This window comes from Sus scrofa, chromosome 12 (assembly GCF_000003025.6).
Source record: "Sus scrofa isolate TJ Tabasco breed Duroc chromosome 12, Sscrofa11.1, whole genome shotgun sequence".
Taxonomy (NCBI): domain Eukaryota; kingdom Metazoa; phylum Chordata; class Mammalia; order Artiodactyla; family Suidae; genus Sus; species Sus scrofa.
Window position 1 is genome coordinate 27,994,460 of NC_010454.4, and position 19,058 is coordinate 28,013,517.

A 19,058-nucleotide genomic window follows, 5' to 3' on the forward strand; every position below is an offset into this window, starting at 1 on the left:
TGCTGCAGTCATCTCCCAGCTTTATCCATGCCACTCTATAGCTCGTCCAAGCAAACAGTGATTCTTTTGTTAGGAGATCATGTATTTTTCTGCTCAGAGTCTTAGATTGACTTCTCATTACAGTGGCCCCCAAGGGAAAAACTGATGGGAAAATTGACCCCATCTAGGAGTTCCCCTAGTGGCTCAGTGGAAATGAATCTGACTAGGATCCATGAGGACACAGATTTGATCCCTGGCCTTGCTCAGGGGGTTAAGGATCTGACATTGCTGCAAATTGTGGGTTAAGGATCTGACATTGCTGCAAATTGTGGTATAGGTCACAGACATGGCTCAGATCTGGTGTTGCTGTGGCTGTGGTGTAGGCCAGTGGCTGCAGCTCTGATTAGACCCTAGCCTGGAAACCTTCATATGCCATGGGTGCAGCCCTAAAAAAGCAAAAAAAAAAAGTAAAAAAATAAAAAAAAATAAAAAAAAATTGACCCCATCTAGAACCGGTCTCTATGCATTCTCTGGCTCCTATGTGTGCCCAAGAACATCAGTGCCGTTGTGTCCCTTTGAATGACACTGATTTCCACTGGTAGATCCAGGCCAAAGGACAGACAGGAGTTGCAAGGGGCTTAGGATTGTATAAACTTGAACTTTCATAGTGGGCACTAGTTTTGTGGTTAGTTATGTCCAAAGTGGAAAAAATGCAAAAAGCAAAGAGATGGGTCTTCAAACTGAACTAAAGTTAAGAGAAAAATATGCTGACGAGTTTCATGTAATGTGAAAGTATTAACAGTACAACTAGTTTTAAGACCTCAGAGCTCAGCTTTCCTTGCTCCTTAGGAAAGAATAGGAAAGTAAGAGCATAAAACGTTCTCTGGGAGGACCTATATTGGAATCCTTGCTCTTCCATTGTGGATGAATAAATTACTATTCAGGAAATGTTCACTTCCTCCCAGCCCCAACTCCATGGGAAGATTTTGATATTGAGTATGGCCATGTGACTTTCTTTGGTCAGTGGAAAGTGGATAGAAGTGACAGTTTGTTACAAGCCTAGAACTTAAGCAACATCACACATCTCTGCCACTGCCATGAAAAGTGTCTGATCCCAGAAAAATGAGAGCCATATGGAGTCAAACTGACCTGAAGACCTACAGGCCACTCCAACCAACCCATATGTGAAATAGTGAGAAATCAATGCCTATCATTGATTATGTGTCTTTATTATGTACAAGTTGTTGACAAATGTAGCCCCTTACCAGATGTATGTTCTTGAAAAATGGCTTCACTTCTTAGGACCTTGGTTTCTTTATCTGTATCCTGGGATAACACTTGTACCTATCTTGAGGACGGAGACTTTGTGAGCACCAGGTAGCATAAAGTTGGAGTGGAAAGTGCTTGGTTCATATAACTTCTATATTCCTGATGCTGATCACCCTGCAGAGTGGGTACCACATCTGAGTAAGTGTGGCAAACTGAAGCTCTGCTGGGGTGTAGCTCTGGGCAGCAGCACAAGAATGGGCTGGTTGGGAGAGAAGGTGGGGTGGAGGTCAGGTGTCCCTGGGCAGTGTGGCTGGGTAGCAGTTGAGGGGAATCCATTTCTTTCTTTCCCTCTTAGAGGTTAGAGAGCAGGGTACAACAATAGGTACCCCTGAGCAGGTGATTTTTTTCTCTGTCTCCATCAGAATTCATGGGCCAATGCCAGCATAACCTGTTACCTCCTGCAGAGCCTCTGGAGAGATTTCCAGGTTCATGTTTCACACCCACTGGCTGTGTCTTCCTGAGTGTCTCCCTTTTCAGAAACTCCCCAGCTTGCCCCCTGGCCAACCTTTCACAGGCTGGCTGCCTAAGGGAGTTTGGCTGGAGGGAAGAGTGCTGGCACTTTCCTGCTGAGAAAATCAATCCCTTTCAGCCACAGTGTCCCAGCCATCGCATGTCTAGGTCATTCCCATGTGTAGGGGCCAATCATTATCCCTGCAGTGTTACTTCCTTCAGGTGTGTGATAGAGGTGCTCCTGGGAATTCCTTCTGTATTCCACAACAGTGTGAGAGCACAAAATGCCTATGATTAGGGGCCTCAAGCAGTTACCTGTCCTCATGAGGGGTCCCTTTATCTTGCTTTAGATCCCCTTGGCCCTGACAGATAGATGAGGGGACAGGGGAAGTGGGTGCCCCTGTTCTCTCCTGTTCCTGCTTCTGGGAGTATCTCTAGAGGCCCGAAGGCATTTCTTTTAACAGGTCTTCTGCCTAAACTCCTCACCCTGTTTTCAAGACCCTTTAAGATCTGACTCCAAACCTTCTTCCCTACCACTCCTTCTGCCCCTCTCATGGCTACCACAGGGGACCATTCATTCCTCCATTAAGTCAGGCCATCACCAGTGTTTATTGGGTATGCTGGGGGGCACGGAGATGAAGAGATGATGAAAGCCAAGTTCTTGCCTTTGAACTCTTCATAGTCCTATTAATGCTCTCCTTGCTTTTGTATGCACTGCTTCTGTACCTGGGATGTCCTCTCTCTCTCCCTCCCTCCCTGCTCCCTCTTTTTGCCTGCCTGCCTGCCTGACTTCCTTCCTTCCTTCTTTCCCCTCCTCCTTCCCCTCCCTTCTTCCCTTCCTTTCCTCACCAAATGTTTATTCATCTATTCAGTGCTTATTTGAATGGCAATTGATATGTACAATCTTGTCATGATTTTAAGATTTTCTCTGCTCCCTAACAATTATGTTCATATTTTTTTTTTGTCTTTTTTGCTATTTCTTTGGGCCGCTTCTGTGGCATATGGAGGTTCCCAGGCTAGGGGTCGAGTCGGAGCTGTAGCCACCAGCCTACGCCAGAGCCACAGCAACTCGGGATCCGAGCCGCGTCTGCAACCTACACCACAGCTCACGGCAACGCCGGATCGTTAACCCACTGAGCAAGGGCAGGGACCAAACCCGCAACCTCATGGTTCCTAGTCGGATTCGTTAACCACTGCGCCACGACGGGAACTCCATATGTTCATATTTTTAATACATTGTTAAAAATTAACACAGATCTTTATGATACACTTTTGTATGTCTGTCTCCCCACCTAGAGTGAGGGCCTCATGGAGGGGAAACATGTTCTATTGATCTATTCTCTGACATGCAGGAGCTGCTCAGTAAATATGTGCAGTGTGAGTGAGTGAACAAATGAATAAGAGTCTTTGGTTTTAACATTGCTGTCCATTTCAGCTACGGCCAAAGTCTGTCCTCGGATCCCATGGACATGATGGGGGTGAATCAACAGGGACACCTCATCGAAGTAGATGAAGCTCCTTTTAGCCACAAACTGTTATTCTTCATTGGTCCCAACAAGGTTCTCCAGTCCCTATTTGCACTAGAATTGATACCTCCTCCTAAGAAATGCCACCTTCCCATAGCACAAACCCACATGGATGCTTTCAGCTTTGGCAGCAGTCACATCCCTTAGTATTAATCAGACCAGATCTGGGGTGCGGTGGGGAGGAAAGTCCCACTAATGACTGACTCTGCAGCTTGCAATCTGTTAGACTGCGTGCTGGGGCTTAATGTGTGATTTCATGGCTTTTCATGGTCTCTAAGTGGCAAATTCAAGATTATTTGAAAACATTTTATTTAATTTTATGCTCTTTTAATCAAAAAAGTTAAAAGACTAATCATCTTTTATGGGCAGCTATGAAAAATATTTGCACACAAGACAGAAATGCTCTTTGCTGAGCAATCTAAGTTTGAACTTAGGACTCCGCAGGGGTATTGATAAGGAAGGTGGAGTGGTTTTGAAGGTAACTTAATTCTTCTAGGTGATTCTTTAGGCCCATCCATCACCTCCAGTACTCCCACCCCAACCTCTTCATAGGGGAGTGGCTTCATATGGGCACACTGTGTGGGGAGGGCTGGTGACTGGCCCGTTTGTATATTCTAGGCGCCTCACTTGGTATCTGCCATGAGGCAGGTGTGCAGGAAATGTTTGCTAAATGAATGAATAAATGACTGAGGGAAGGGGTCTCCATATTGTCTCTCTAGTCGTTTGAGGTGAGATCTGTAGGCATTCACATTGTCTTTCCACATCACCAGTGGAGGCAGAAGCAGCAGTGTCCTCCACCCCATTTGGGGATGTGGGCTGTTGGAATGTTTGTATGTCACTTTTTACCTTTGTGAAAATCAGATTCAGAATCCTAGACTTAGTACCTCAGTCAAAGTTCAACTTCTTTGCTTTACAAATAAGGAAACAAAGTGTGGAAACTTGATTAAGGATAAAATCAGGACTTGAATTCCACATTCCTATTCACTCCTAATTAGTTAATTTTTTTTTCTGCACTGTTTTATTTCATCCTTTGGTGTGTGCTATTGCCCATAACTTTCCCCAAATTCTGCAGCCTCTGGGATAGCTGTAGAAGACTGTAGCACCCTTTCCCGTCTTCTCCCTTCAACTTTTTCCTGTTAGCTCTCTTCTGCTTAAGGTTTCTGGGGATAAAACACTCTCGAAACTCAAGGAAACTGGACAGAGTTCTCTAGGTCAGTGGATCACACGTGGAAATGAAGAAAAATGCCACCCTGCCTCTCTTGGAAGGGAGTCCTAGCAGCACAGAGAGGTAGATGTGGTCCAGCTGAGGGCCTCTGGGTGTGTTGAAGTTGGATCCAAACCACCTGGAATGCTTTTGCAATCATATAATTGACAAAGCCCTAAATGTGCCCAGCTGACATGGCAGCATTTGTCAGCTAGTAGAGTCCCCCAGCTCATTACCAATCCACGGGTTAATGATGACCATCATAATAATAACCATTATTGCTTCGGACATGCGTGGATGAAAAAGGCACTCTGGGGACTTCTGCTTGAAATGAGCTGCGTCTTAGCCAATCCTGACTCTCCAGAGTGACGTTCTATAGAATTAAAGGATCATGAAGCTGAAAGGGGCCCTCAGAGATCGTCAGTTCTGGCTTTCTGCCTTCAGACAGGACTAATCTTTATAGAGTAGTTGCTGTTTAGGAAATTGAATGAAACTTACTTTTATATGTTATTCTTGTGATAGTATCTCTGTTCAGCATTCGATTAAGAAATGGGTTGGATGAGTCAGAAACCTAGGGGAGAAAAAAATATTAATAACGGGGCAGTACTATCCCAGGATAAACATCACCCCCATGCATTTACTTACTCATTCATATTTACTGAGTGACTACCATGCTCCAAACATTACGATGGCTGGAAATTCAGAGATCAAATATCTAGAATCTACTTTCCAGAAATGCCGGTTGAGAGAAAGAAGACAGATAAGTAAACAAATGGTTATAATTTAGTGTGATGAGTGCTATGATAGAGTTATAGATGAGATGGTATTAGAGGAAGACCACCCACTTGGGGAATCTGAGGCACTAAGGCCTGAGCTGAGTCTTGAAGGATGAGTGGAAGTTAACAAAGTGCTTTGATGATAGAGTGTGGAAAAGGAGGACAGGTGAGGAAAAACGTGACATACTGAGAATTGTGCATATAGGGGCATGGGAGAACGAGTCATGCTCAGGGAAGTATTTCAGAGTAGGCGAAGGTGAGAGCATGGGGGAAGAGATAGGCAGGAATTAGGTCATGTCAGGCTTTGAATGTCATGTAGGGCATGTGTACTTTATTCTGTAGGAATGGGGAACCAACAGAAGGTTTTCAGCAGCGAGCAGGCGATGGCATATTAGGAAGGGGATAATTGTCTCAGTAGAGTATGAAAGAAAACGAGTACCCAGAACAGTGGTATCAGGAGTTAAAAAAGATCTCTAAAAAATAATATGGAATCTTATATCATTGCTGATTATTACACGGATCAATTATATCATGTCATGTCATTCAGTCAATCAATCATCTGCCCATCCATCCATCCAATAAATATTTACTGAGCGCCTATTATCGGTGACACATTTTACTAGATGTTCAGGAATCGCTTCCATGCCTTTAGGTGGCCAAATTCCATCTTTGGGAGAATGAGCCAAGCTTCAAGGGACTTAAGCCAGGGAACCACCATTTGGAGACTCTGATGTGCCCCCGTATAACTATGTATACTGTTTTCTAACAACCTCCTTTTTACCCAGTCTTTTCCAAGGTACTATTGTTCATTCTAGTTGTTTTTCTCCTACCTCGCTCAGCTCTGCTCTGTAATTTACACCTCAGCTGCTAATCGGATGTTGTGACACATCAACATTTTAAATCTGATTTATTCTGAGAGCTGGAAAAATTGCAGCAGATGATTATTATTATTAGATAAGCAACAGGTAATTTTTAGTTTGGAGAGAGCACAGACTGTTTATTTTCCCTCCATCTGTCTTTCCTTTCCCACACAGTTTCCTGGGTGTGTTGTTGTGGTGAGACACACACCAAGGGGAGCTTGGCGAGTGACAATGCTCAATGGAGGTGAAATCCCACCCCCAAAATGGAGAAAAGTTTCAAATCAAACTCTGCTGCTCCCTGGAAGCTTTGGTGTCAAATCCGATTACTACTTTGTCATCCTCTTCAGCTATTTAGAAGACAGCCTGAAGCTGCCTGTTTGTGCTGATGCCCCCCTCCTGAAAAGAGAGACAAAAATACATTGTCACATCAGCTAAGGAATTTGCCATGTCTCTTAATCTGGTTCCTTGAGTTCCTGGTACCTGGTGATTCTGGGCAGAGCTAACATTGGGACTGGACCCTTTTATGCTGATTAAAAATAATTGAAAAAAATTTCCAAAGTGCACACAGATGATTTGTGGGCTCTAGCGTGTTGGCTGCGTGGGTGAGAGGATAAAATATGTACTTGGTATAAGTGAGCTTAAGTAGGAAGTTAATGGTGTGTGATTGAGCAGCAATTACAGCCAAATCTCAGTTCCCTGTGGTCATAGGAAGGGTGGGGGATTAGGAGGGGACAGAGATAAGTAAAACCCACAGATAAACAAAGCTCATATTTTAACAAATAACTCCAGCCCTTTTACAGCTCAGCCTTTGGGCAGGTTGACAGCTTTCAGGCTCAGCTGACCTAGATATGGGGATATCTACCCTGAAGGGATCGGGGGAGGGGAGGCAGAAAGATGAGAAGGAGGGAGGAATACCAGAGGCTGTGTGCCTTAGAGACCAAGGGCTTTGTTCACGTCATTTCTGGCACCAGTACCAGCACAACACTTGCCTGTGTCTCATGCTCAGTCGGTGTTTTGGGATGAGTGAATGACAAGTCACAGCTTGGATAACTCACTGTGGAGCATCTGGGAGTTGATTATTTCGGACAAAGATAGAAACACTGTGGCTCATTTCAAGATCTAGCCAGAAAGCTTCAGTTTGTTCAGGGAAAGGACAGAAGCATCCCTAGGGGCCTAACTGGTGTGAGAAAATGCAGGAGCTAGTCACCATTTCCCTGGCCTCAGGGTCTGGGACATAAGTTCCTCTAGACAATCCACAGGGAAGAAGCCAGGACCTGTGTCGGTAATCTTGATGGAGTGAGGGTTTCTGTAGGAGCTTGCAGTTGAGGAGTCTGACTTCCTAGTGAATCAGTCACCCTGTCAGCTGTAATGTGGCATGATGACATTCACAGAATTAGGAGCTTGGAGTAAAGTGAGGCAAAGTCAGTGGCTGAGCTGTTGGGCAGCCCTCACAGGTCGTCAGAGGTATTCACAGAGGGCCTGGCATCAGGAAAGCCGTAGAGGGTGTGAGCCCCTGGACACACACAGCACAACACTGTAAAATTTCTGCAGGCTTCACACTAATGTGTGTGGTCCAGGTTGAATGCTCAGTTGGTTACCCATCTTATGACTGAGGCTGGTTGAGGGATATAGATTTTTGCTCCATATTTGTGGGCCGCACAGGGATGTGGAAGAAAAGTCTTTCAATGTTGTTTTCTCTCTTCTTCCTTCCAGCTCTGTGCGAAAAATGTCATTAGTATTAAAGTCAAGCAAGACCTGGGTTCCTTTTCTGGATGGGCTCTTATGAACACCATGAACCTGGATGGAATGTCAGAGATTCTCGGAACCATTTTTCTCATCTGCAAGATAGGGACACCAATGCCTACCCCATCAGAGTCCCTATTTATTTTATTACTATTGTTGTTTATTATTAGGCTTACATATAAACTATATAGTGTGAAATGTATGTAAAGTACATATCTCAGTGCCTGGCATTCAGGATCTACTGTTTCTTGGCATCAAGAAACTGTGATGATGCCAAGAGGTGTAGAGAGGGACTGGCAAGATCTGACTCCAACTGGACCAATTTTCTTTGGGAAGTCACATCAGGTTTTAAGAAGGCATGGTAGGAAGTTCCTATTGTGGTTCAGCAGTAACGAGCCCAACTAGTATCCATGAGGATGCGGGTTCAAGCCCTGGCCTCACTCAGTGGGTTATGGACCCAGTGTTGCTGTGAGCTGTGGTGTAGATCACAGGTGTGGCTCAAATTGCGCGTTGCTGTGGCTGTGGCTGGCAGCTACAGCTCCTATTGGACCCCTAGCCAGGGAATTTCCACATGCCACAAGGGTGGCCCTAGAAAACCAAAAACCAAAAACCAAAAAACCCAGATAAAAAAACAAAAAAGGCTTGATAGCCTAAAAATATGCTTCCCCCATCAAAAGCCCCTCCCTATGCTTGCCAAGGACAAGCTAGAGGAGGTGGGGTTGGTGGTTGATGACTAATATGTCACTAATTCCCATGTCTGACATCCAGCTCTGCTGGGACCGCAAAAAGGACGAACCTGACCCAGCAAGAGAGAGAAGGTCAGGAGGCAGCGTGACCAGGCAGGGCTAAGTGACTGCTGCAGAGGGTGATGCTTTTAAAAGGGAGAGGGAAGCAGTGCCTGGAGTTGTCCCTGCGCCCATTCGTCTGTGTGAGGATGATGCCATCATGGAAGCTCTGTTAAAACTCCCTAGTGTCAAATGCTGAATTTCTGTTGATCCTCACTGGATTCCAAGATCTGATTGGAGCGCCTCCTCTAGTGGACTGGCTAAAACTTCCCAAGGGGCTTGAACAGTGACTGACAACTTTTGGAACTTCCATACACAAAAAGAACAAACAAACAAAAAAACTGCCCCTGTTTTTTTTTTTTTTTTCCTATTGGAAAGACAATTTTTTTCCCTTAAATTTGCATACTTGTTTCACTCAACATCTGTCAAAATGTTAAAAGTAATTGTTTTTTTTTAACAAATTACAATTTGCTTGGTTGGAGATTTTCTGTTGATGATGACTGTGAGGAGAGGTGGAGGCTCCCTAGAATGTCATAAAGTCAGCACTGGTGACCTTTGTTTAATTATCCACAGGGATGCTTATGAGGGAGGAGGACACAGAGGGAAAGATGATTCTCAGAGCAATTGTGGGAAGCTGGAGGGAGCTGTTTAGTGCAGTGCCTGGAGGGAAGGGGCATCTCACATTTTCCTCTTATTTCTTTTTCCAAGGTCAACTAGTGGACAGGGCTTTCATCCTGTGGGGTGTCAGCGAGAAGCCCCCTCACTTTCTATTGCTTCCTTCTGACTCTTCTGTGTGAATGGGACCTAAAGCCTACCTCAGGATTCAGCACCATTTTTTTTTTTCTTTTTCTCTAGGAAGAAGCTACCTGAATCCTCAGGCAGTGGAGCTCCGAAATGAAACTCATTGTTTTTGTATTTCGCTGAAAGGGACTTCATTTTCATAAATCTCATGGATATAAAAGTTATCCCTCTGCAGCTTTTCTTGGGCATAGACATTACCCCTTTTGTTATTTCTAAGATCCAACAGGACCGTAAACTGATATTCTGATTGGGGTAGGGATGGCAAGGAGAGAAGAATGAAGGAATGCAATATACTTACTTTAATAAATATAGAAACTACCACCAATCCATTCGGGCTCTTTGCAGCTTCTGTGACATTTGTATATAACTCATGGTTATAGTGGATGAGCTGCACCTGGCAGGAGGGAAAAACAATAATAAGAACAACAATCATGCATTAAAAGTCATGAGGTATAGCATCTCCACCCTACGTAAGGGTAAACTGTAAAATATATTGCAGACCAATTGGAAAGACAATCTTATAATTGAAGAGATTTCAGCGATATAGTGTGTCATGTATAAAGTGTATGCACACACACACATATTTGCAAACGTTTTCTGGTAACAATCATGCCTTTAATAAGCTCAGTGCCCATCTGGCACTGGCTGCATCCCAGGACATTTCCTCTAAAGTGTGTGTAAAGTGAATTTCCCTTATTAGGAGCAGAACTGCCCCACAGGGGTGGACGTGCTTTCCGGGCTTCACCAACAGCTGCCATTGGCAGCGAGTAAATCATCTTCATGGCCACAGGCAAGGAGGGAATTGCTAGGTCCTGAGTCAGTCCAGTGACTCTGAGAGGAGACTGGCCAATCTTCAAAATGCCGTGCTCCTGAGGGAGAGGGAGCTGATGGTTTAGGCTCCCTCTAAGCCATCTCCAGTCATCTGATTGTGTAGGAGTTAACTTGTCCTCGCTGAATGAAGATTAGCAATCTGCTTGTTGAGCCCTTATACATTCATTTCAAGCTATGGTTTTTAAATAGATTTTTTTAACAGTATGGAAGTATAATTTTTGTAACAAACTAAAAGACAGAGAAATTTAAAACATGTTCCCCCTCCTCATTTTTTCTAATCCCAGCCCAAGCAATATGATAATTAACAGTTTAGTATATATACTTCCAGATAAATCTTATAAATCTCACACACACACAGACACACATAGGGTTTACAAAATAGTAAATGGATAAATTCCTAGAAATTCACCAAGACAGAATCAAGAAGAAATAGAAACCTGAACAGACAAGTACAAATAAGGTGATTGAAGTAGTAATCAAAAACCTCCCTACGAAGAAACTCCTGGACCAGATGGCTTTGTAGGCGAATTTCACCAATCATTCAAAGAATAATTCATACCAATTCTTCTTAAACTCCTCTCAAAAGAGAAGAGAGAAGACTTCCAAACTCATTTTATGAGGCCAGCATCATCCTGATACCAAAGCCAGACAAAGACACTGAAAAGAAAGAGAACTAAAGGCCAGTATCCCTAATGAACATAGATACAAAAATCTTTAATAAAACACTAGCAAACCAAATTCAACAGCATGTTAAAAGGAATACATGCTGTGGCCAAGTAAGATTTATTCTGGGATGTAGGGATTGTTTAACACATGCAAATCAGTAGCCACATTAACATAATAAAAGATAAAAAAACACATAACCATCTCAAGAAATCCAGAAGAAGCATCTGACAAAATTTACCCTCCATTTATGATAAAAAATCTCAACAAAACAGAAGGAATTTACCCCAGTACAATAATGGCCACAGCTAACATCATAATTAATGGGGAAACACTGAAAACTTCTCCTCTAGGACCCAGCACAATGCAAGGATGCCCACTTTAGCCTCTTGTATTCAAAATAGTCTAGGCAAAACAAGTAGACAAAAAAAGAAAAAAAGGCCTTCAAATCAGAAAGAAATAAAATTGTCTCTATTTGCAGATGAAATGATCATATATGCAGAACACACTAAAGACTCAACAAAACTTTTGGCATTTATAAATGAATCCAGTAATGTTTCAGGATAAAAAATTCAGTATAAAAAAGCAGTGACATTTCTATATACTAAAAATGGACTATTCAAAAAGGAAATTAAGAAAATAATCCCATTTACCATAGCAATGAAAATAATAAAATACTTAGGAATAAGTTCAACCAAAGAAGTGAATGACTTGTGCCCTGAAAACTATAAAACATTGATGAAAGAAATTAAAGAAGATAAATGGAAAGACATCCCCAGGTTTGTGGGTTGTAAGTGATCTACAAATTCAATGCAATCCCTATCACAATTCCAATGTCATCCTTTTCAGAAATAGAAAAAAAATCCTGAAATTCATATGGAACCACAAATGACCCTGAATAGTCAAAGCAACCTTGAGCAGAAGAATGAAGCTGGAAGAATTACATTTCCTGTCTCCAAAATGTATTTCAAAGCTATAGTAATTAAAACAGTATAAATACATATGTATAGATCACTGGAACAGAACAGAGGGCCCTGAAATAAATCCACACTTTTATGGTCAACTGATCTTGACAAGGGTGCCAAAAACACATACTGGGGAAAGGATAGTCTTTTTAATAAATGATGTTGGGAAAACTGGATATCCCATGCAAAAGAAAGAAATTGGATCCTTAGTTCATACCGTATACAAAAATCAACCTCAAAATAGATTAAAGACTTATATGTTAGACCTGAAACTATAAAACTGCTAGAGGAAAACACAAGAAAGAATTTTTTTTGACTTTAGTCTTGACAATGATTTTTTTGGTTATGAAAACAGAAAGCAGAGGCAATAAAAGCAAATATTAGACAAGTGGGATTGTATCAAACTAGAATGCTTCTGCACAGCAAAGGAAACAATTAAGACAATAAAAAGGGAAGAAAATATTTACAAATCATGTATCCAATAAGGGCTAATATCAAAAATATATAAGGTATACATCCAACTCAATAGCTAAAAACCAAATTACCTGATTTAAAAATGGGCAAATAATTTGAAATGACATTTCTCAAAGCATAAAAATTGCCAGTAGGTACACTAAGAGGTGTTCAGCATGAATGAGTTCTGGTGCTCATTGGGGGAATACAAATCAAAACCACAAGGAGATATAATCTCACACTTATTAGAATGGCTATTATAAAAAGACAAGAGATAACAAAGAGGATGTGGACAAAAGGGAAGGCTTGTACACAATTGGTGGGAATGTATACTGGTATAGCCACTATGGAAAACAGGTTCCTCAAAAAACTAAACTACCATATAATCCAATAATTCCATTCCATGTATACATCCAAAAGATGTGAAATATGGGTCTTTTTTTTTTTTTTTTTTGTCTTTTTAGGGTTGCACCTGTGGCATATGGAAGTTTCCAGGCTAGGGGTTGAATCAGAGCTGTAGCTGACAGCCTACACCTCAGCTCACGGCATATATAAGTTCCTAGGCTAGGCATTGAATTAGAGCTATAGCTGCTGGCTACACCAAAGCCAAGCTGCCAGATTCACATGCCAGATCCAAGCATGTCTGCGATCTACACCACAGCTCACAGCAAGCCAGGTCCTTAACCAACTGAGCAAGGCCAGGGATCAAACCCATGTCCTCGTGGATACTAGTCAGGTTGGTTACCACTAGCCACAATGGGAACTCTTGAAACATGGGTCATGAAGAGATATCCATTCTCTCATGTTCACTGCAACTTTACTCACAATGGCTAAGATGTGGAAACAACCTAAATGTCCATTGATAGATGAATGGATAAAGAAGATGTAGCACTCTCCCAACACACTGAGGTATTACTCAGCTGTAAAAATGACTGAAATCCTGTCATTTATGACAACATCGATGAACCAGATGAATCAGAAGGACCTCTGCTAAGTGAAATAAGCCAGACACGGAAACTCAAATACTGTATGATCTCACACATGTAGAATCTAAAAGAGTCAAACTTATAGAAGAAGATAATAGAATGGTGGTTGTTGAGCGTTAAGGGGAGGGAGAGATGAGATGATAAATGTATAAAGTTTCAGTTATGAAGATGAATGAGTTCTGATGCTCTAATGGTGATGCTACTTAACAATACTCTCTTGTATACTTGAGATTTGCTAAAAGTGTAGGTCCTAAATTAAATCTATCATACACACAGACACAACAGTAACTACGTAGGGGTGATGGGTGTATTATTTAGTTTGTGATAATTTTGTCTCAATGTACACATAGATCAAAACATTGTCGTATACCTTAAATATACACAATTTTTATACGCCAAAGATATCTCAAAAATTGTTAAAAATAAAAAAATGAAAAATAAAAAACAATGGACATAGAATTTTTTTTTTTTTTTTTTTGTCTTTTTGTCTTTTTGTCTTTTGTTGTTGTTGTTGTTGCTATTTCTTGGGCCGCTCCCGCGGCATATGGAGGTTCCCAGGCTAGGGGTTGAATCGGAGCTGTAGCCACCGGCCTACGCCAGAGCCACAGCAACGCAGGATCCGAGCCGCGTCTGCAACCTACACCACAGCTCACGGCAACGCCGGATCGTTAACCCACTGAGCAAGGGCAGGGACCGAACCCGCAACCTCATGGTTCCTAGTCGGATTCGTTAACCACTGCGCCACGACGGGAACTCCTATTTTTAAGTGTAATTTTTCACCTGAGATTTTTTAATTTAAAAAGTTTGTGCTATCTTTCTAAGTCAATGTGTAGAGACTTACTTAAATCTTTCTAATAGCTATAGAATTCTCCATTGCATATAGGCCCTATAAGATATTTAACCATCCTCTCACTGGTTTTCAGGTTGTTTCCATTTTTCTGTCTCTTGTAAACAATGTCACTGCAAGCCCAGCATATATCTTACTATAATGGCATTAGCATTTTCCACAGGCTGATTTGAGAATCTAATAAGATAGTGCATGTAAAAGTGATTTATGACTCTGCAAGTATAAAGAGTATTTATTATAACCAACATCCTGAATTGAATTTAAAAAGGAGGTAAAGTGTTAGAAGCTGAGAAAGTCAATGATCAAAAAAGGATACTTTTCCTTATCTTTGAAAAAGACATTTTGGAGTTCCCATTGTGGTTCAGCAGTAATGTACCAGACTAGTATCGATTAGATGCGGGTTTGATCCTTGGCCTTGCTTGGTGGGTTAAGGATTCAGCACTGCGTGAGCTGAGGTGTAGGCTGGCAGCTATAGCTCTGATTTGACCCCTAGTCTGGAAACTTCTATATGCCACAGGCATGGCCCTAAAAAGACCAAAAAAAAAAAAAAAAAAAAAAAAAAAAGAGAGAGAGAGAGAGAGAAAGAAAAACATTTCTAAAACAGGGAATTGCAGCTTTCACCTGCATCTGGGTCACCTGGGTATTTTATTTTATTTTATTTTTTTGTCTTTTGTCTTTTTAGGGCCGCACCCACAGCATATGGATGTTCCCAGACTAGGGATTGAATCAGAGCTGTAGCTGCTGTCCTCCACCACAGCTCATGGCAACGCCAGATCCTTAACCCACTGACTGAGGCCAGGGATCAAACCCACATCCTCATGGATGCTAGTTGGGTTCGTTAACCACTGAGCCATGATGGGAATGCCTCACCTGGGTGATTTTAAAACTCACCCATGCCTGATCCCCAAATTCTGATTTGATTAACTTCAGGTGGGACCAAGGCACTGGTATCAGTTAAAACTCTCCAGTTAGAGCGCAGATGGAGTAGAGAATGAATACAACATAATTAATGAGCATCAATATCCCATCAGATTCCACTCGGATGGATGGTACCTTGATTCTGAGAATATCCTGTACATCTCAATTCAGTAAAGCTTCTCCTGTAGGGAGCACATATTATTGCTGCTCTTGAAATATCTTATTTGTTTATTGCTTCTTCACTTCTTGTGAGTTTTGCCAATGGTGGCAGATGGTTGTTCAGCAGCTACTCTGCCATCAAAAAGGCAACCATAGGCAAGGACTAGTGAATTTGCTCTGCCTGAGTAGGACTCAGGCCAGGCAGGCTTACGGGCTTGTGCTCATCGATCTTCTCCCTCCCTCCTGCCCACACAGCCAGGACTTTCTGTAGGTGGAGAACCAGGAGCTATGGGGGTACCTGCCACACCTCCTTTCAGTGTTGAGTAAGCTTCTTAATGAGAATAAAAACACATCTTGCCATCTGCTAAGATCTTCCCACCGGTGACTTAGAAAACCAGCTGGGGATGTGCCAGTGCTTCAAGGCATGCCTTGAAATTTCACCGTGTTCTGAGAAGTAGGTGAAATTTCACCGTGTTCTAAGAAGTAGAAGTAGGGCTTGAAGAGCAGGGAAGTAGAAGGCAATCCTGTGGAGTGATACTTCTCTCCAACTTATAAGAAAAAGGCAGGACGATGTCTCTTGGGTGCCTCATAGGATGGGATCCCATAGGGGCCCGGGGCTGTAAGAAAGGGGCTGGCAAGTATAGGGGTGAGGCTGTGCTTTGCTCTGAGCTTAAGTTAACACATTTATAATTTTAAACTGAAGTCTCGACTCCTCTTTGTTCCCAGGTAAGTTGGCTAGGATTCTGAGATCAGGTTGAATCACTTGAAATTGACTTTTTGATCTACAAAAATGATGATTTTATGGAGTTAACACAAAGTTAAAACAAAACTATTTTAAATACAGCATTTTCCCCCACACTGATGAGATATTAAAAAAATGACATAGTACTTTGCTACTCAGTGTGTGGTGCAGGGGCCAGCAACAGCCAGAGGATCTGGGAGCTTGTTAGAAAAATGCAGAATCTTGAGCCCTGCTCTAGACCTCCTGAATCAAGACCTGCATTTTAACAAATTCCCAGTGATTTATTTATTTACTTTTACAATAATGCACAGTCCATATTTAATTTTCACCAAAATTTCATTTCTCATTGTTTTAAAACCCCATTGTTTTAAATTTACATTATTAGTAGTTGAGAAGTACCAGTTTGGCAGGAAGATGCCTCTTGGGTGCCCAATAGGATGGGATTCCATAGGGGCCTGGGGCTGTAAGAAAGGGGCTGGCAAGTTAGTAGGGCCCTACTTTGTCTGGCTCTTCACCCCTCCTCTGTTTCACTTTGGTTGAGTGTAGGGGCACATGCATTATGTACGTTGGGAGATAGGCTGAGTCCAGATCATAGGAGATCTGGAATGGGAGCCATGGAAGGGTTTTGAACAGGAGATAAGATAATCAGAATGGACTGTAAGAGGGAGAGAAGAGGGAGGCTATAATTTCAGGTGGTGGCTGTTAAAGCAGAGAATGTTCCATAGGATGAGCCTGTGTGTATGGTGAGGGGGCACCAGGAAAACTCCCAGTTCTCAGACCTGTCAGGACCACCAGAAGACCCTAGGAGGCAGCTTGGCAATGGCTGTTACTACCCTTTAGAACACAATTTTGGCATCAGAGGGAAGAGGGGAATTCATGCATCAACAGCAGGGCTTAACTGTGAAAAAGCACCGCTTCCCTTTCACCTGCCTCCCAGGTCTTTGTCAGTGCAATTATATTTCCTGCAGCTGTTGATTTTGTTCTCCCCCAGGCAGGCATAATGGGGCCAATCCAAACACACTGACCACACACAGTATGGGTGAGTCTGGGGGAAGGGGGTCTGTTGCTTGTCTCGCTATTAATATGGGATTGGGGGAGTTCCTGTCATGGCTCAGCAGAAACAAATCTGACTAGCATCCATGAGGATGCACGTTTGATCTCTGGCCTTGCTCAGTGGGTTAAGGAACCAGCATTGCTGTGAGCTGCAATGTAGGTCACAGATGCAGCTTGGATCTGGTGTTGCTGTGGGTGTGGTGTAGGACAGTAGCTGCAGCTCCAATTGGACTCCTAGCCTGGGAACCTCCATATGCCACAGGTGTGGCCCTAAAAAGCAAAAAAAAAAAAAAAAAAAAGGTACTGGGGAGCATCTACATGCAAATCCTGCTAGGAAGAGAGTATAAGATTGGGCGGGTTCGGAAAGTGATGCCCATGGCTTACCTCTTGCCATTTATGGGTGATATTTTCAAATCCAAACCCTATAAATTCAGAATTTTGAATAATTTGATGGTCATTAGGCTGTAGTTTGAGCCCCAACTTTGCGGATTACTCAAGGGAATCAGAGTGTCTGACATGAGGTAGGAGATCAAAAAGGAAATGTCTGACCTTCTGAGCAAGTGCACAAGGCAACTAGCACTGCAGGGACAATGATGAAATTGCTTACAAGAGCAGGCTCTTTGGGGGCTAATGATGGCATACTAATTAAACACCAAGTTTAGCTATTCATTAAAGAGATACCCCAAGGGCTTCTGCTAGCTTAGTCGAAATTTCCATGTGAAAGAGCTAAACATGGATTACTGGAAATTATTTTATAGTTTTGACTTTTTAATATTTAGACATGTCTTCCTAGAGAGGCTTTCTGGAAATGCAAGACTGAGCAATGGCTGTCTTAGAGGAAGAAATAAGATATTGGACTGTTCACAACGCTCAGATGGGCAGACATCATGATCCAGAGAATTCTCTATATCTGAGTTCTCCGAGATCTAATGTGATTCTTCACTGGGTGTCATTAGCTTGAACCTTGTGTCCTCATCCTAGAATATGTTGCTTTACCTCAATCCTTTTCAAAGACATGGCATTTAAAAAAATTTTTTTTTCTTTGTTATTTCCCCCAACACACTTTTTTTTTCCCCACTGTAGCACACGGGGGCCCAGTTATACATACATGTATACGTAATTTTTTCTCCCACTGTCGTGCTGCATTTTGAATATCTAGACATAGTTTTCAGTGCTACACAGCAGGATCTCATTCATTGTAAATCCATTCCATGAGCAGTAGTTTGCATCCATTGACCCCAAGCTCCCAATCCCCCCCACTCTCCCCAGGCAACCACAAGTCTATTCTCCAAGTCCATGATTTTCTTTTCTGTGGAAAGTTTCATTTGTGCTGTATATTAGATACCAGATATGAGAGATATCATATGGTATTTGTCTTTCTCTTTCTGACTTATTTCATTCAGTATGAGAGTCTCTAGTTCCATCCATGTTGCTGCAAATGGCATTATTTTGTTCTTTTTCATGGCTGAGTATTCTATTGTGTATACATCCACCACATCTTCCTAATCCAATCATCTGTCAACAGACATTTGGGTTGTTTCCATGTCTTGGCTATTGTGAATAGAGCTGCAATAAACATGAGGGTGCATGTGTCTTTTTTAAGGAAAATTTGTCCAGATATATGCCCAAGAGTGGGATTGCGGGGTCATATGGTAGTTCTATGTATAGATTTCTAAGGTACCTCCATACTGTTCTCCATAGTGGCTGTACCAGCTTACATTCCCACCAACAGTGCAGGAGAGTTCCCTTTTCTCCACAAGCCCTCCAGCACTTGTTATTTGTGGACTGGAATTTATTTAAAATATCTTTAAGCCAACTAGGTACTGAGGCCAGTTGGAGTGAGACAGATAAAGTCTTTGTTCTCCTAGAGATAATTTCAGATGGTGGTAAGAAATTTGAAGGAAAGAAAATAAGGTTTTGACTTGCAAAGTGAATGACAGAATGGAAAAATTGGGAGTGGGGAAAAATGTCAAGTTGTATAGCTGGTG

General features: G+C 42.3%; 1 protein-coding gene across 4 annotated transcripts in view; it reads right to left on the bottom strand.

Annotated features, from left to right (window-relative positions):
* The window catches only part of CA10 (carbonic anhydrase 10), a 639,702-nt gene that overhangs the window by 15,139 nt on the left and 605,505 nt on the right, over positions 1-19,058 (bottom strand). For all 4 annotated transcript variants that reach the window (XM_021067239.1, XM_021067240.1, XM_021067242.1 and 1 more), the window contains 2 exons: positions 9,752-9,847; positions 4,987-5,059 (listed from right to left, as the gene is read on the bottom strand). In XM_021067239.1, coding sequence (XP_020922898.1) covers positions 4,987-5,059; positions 9,752-9,847 — 169 coding nt within the window. The remainder of the gene's footprint in view (positions 1-4,986; positions 5,060-9,751; positions 9,848-19,058) is intronic.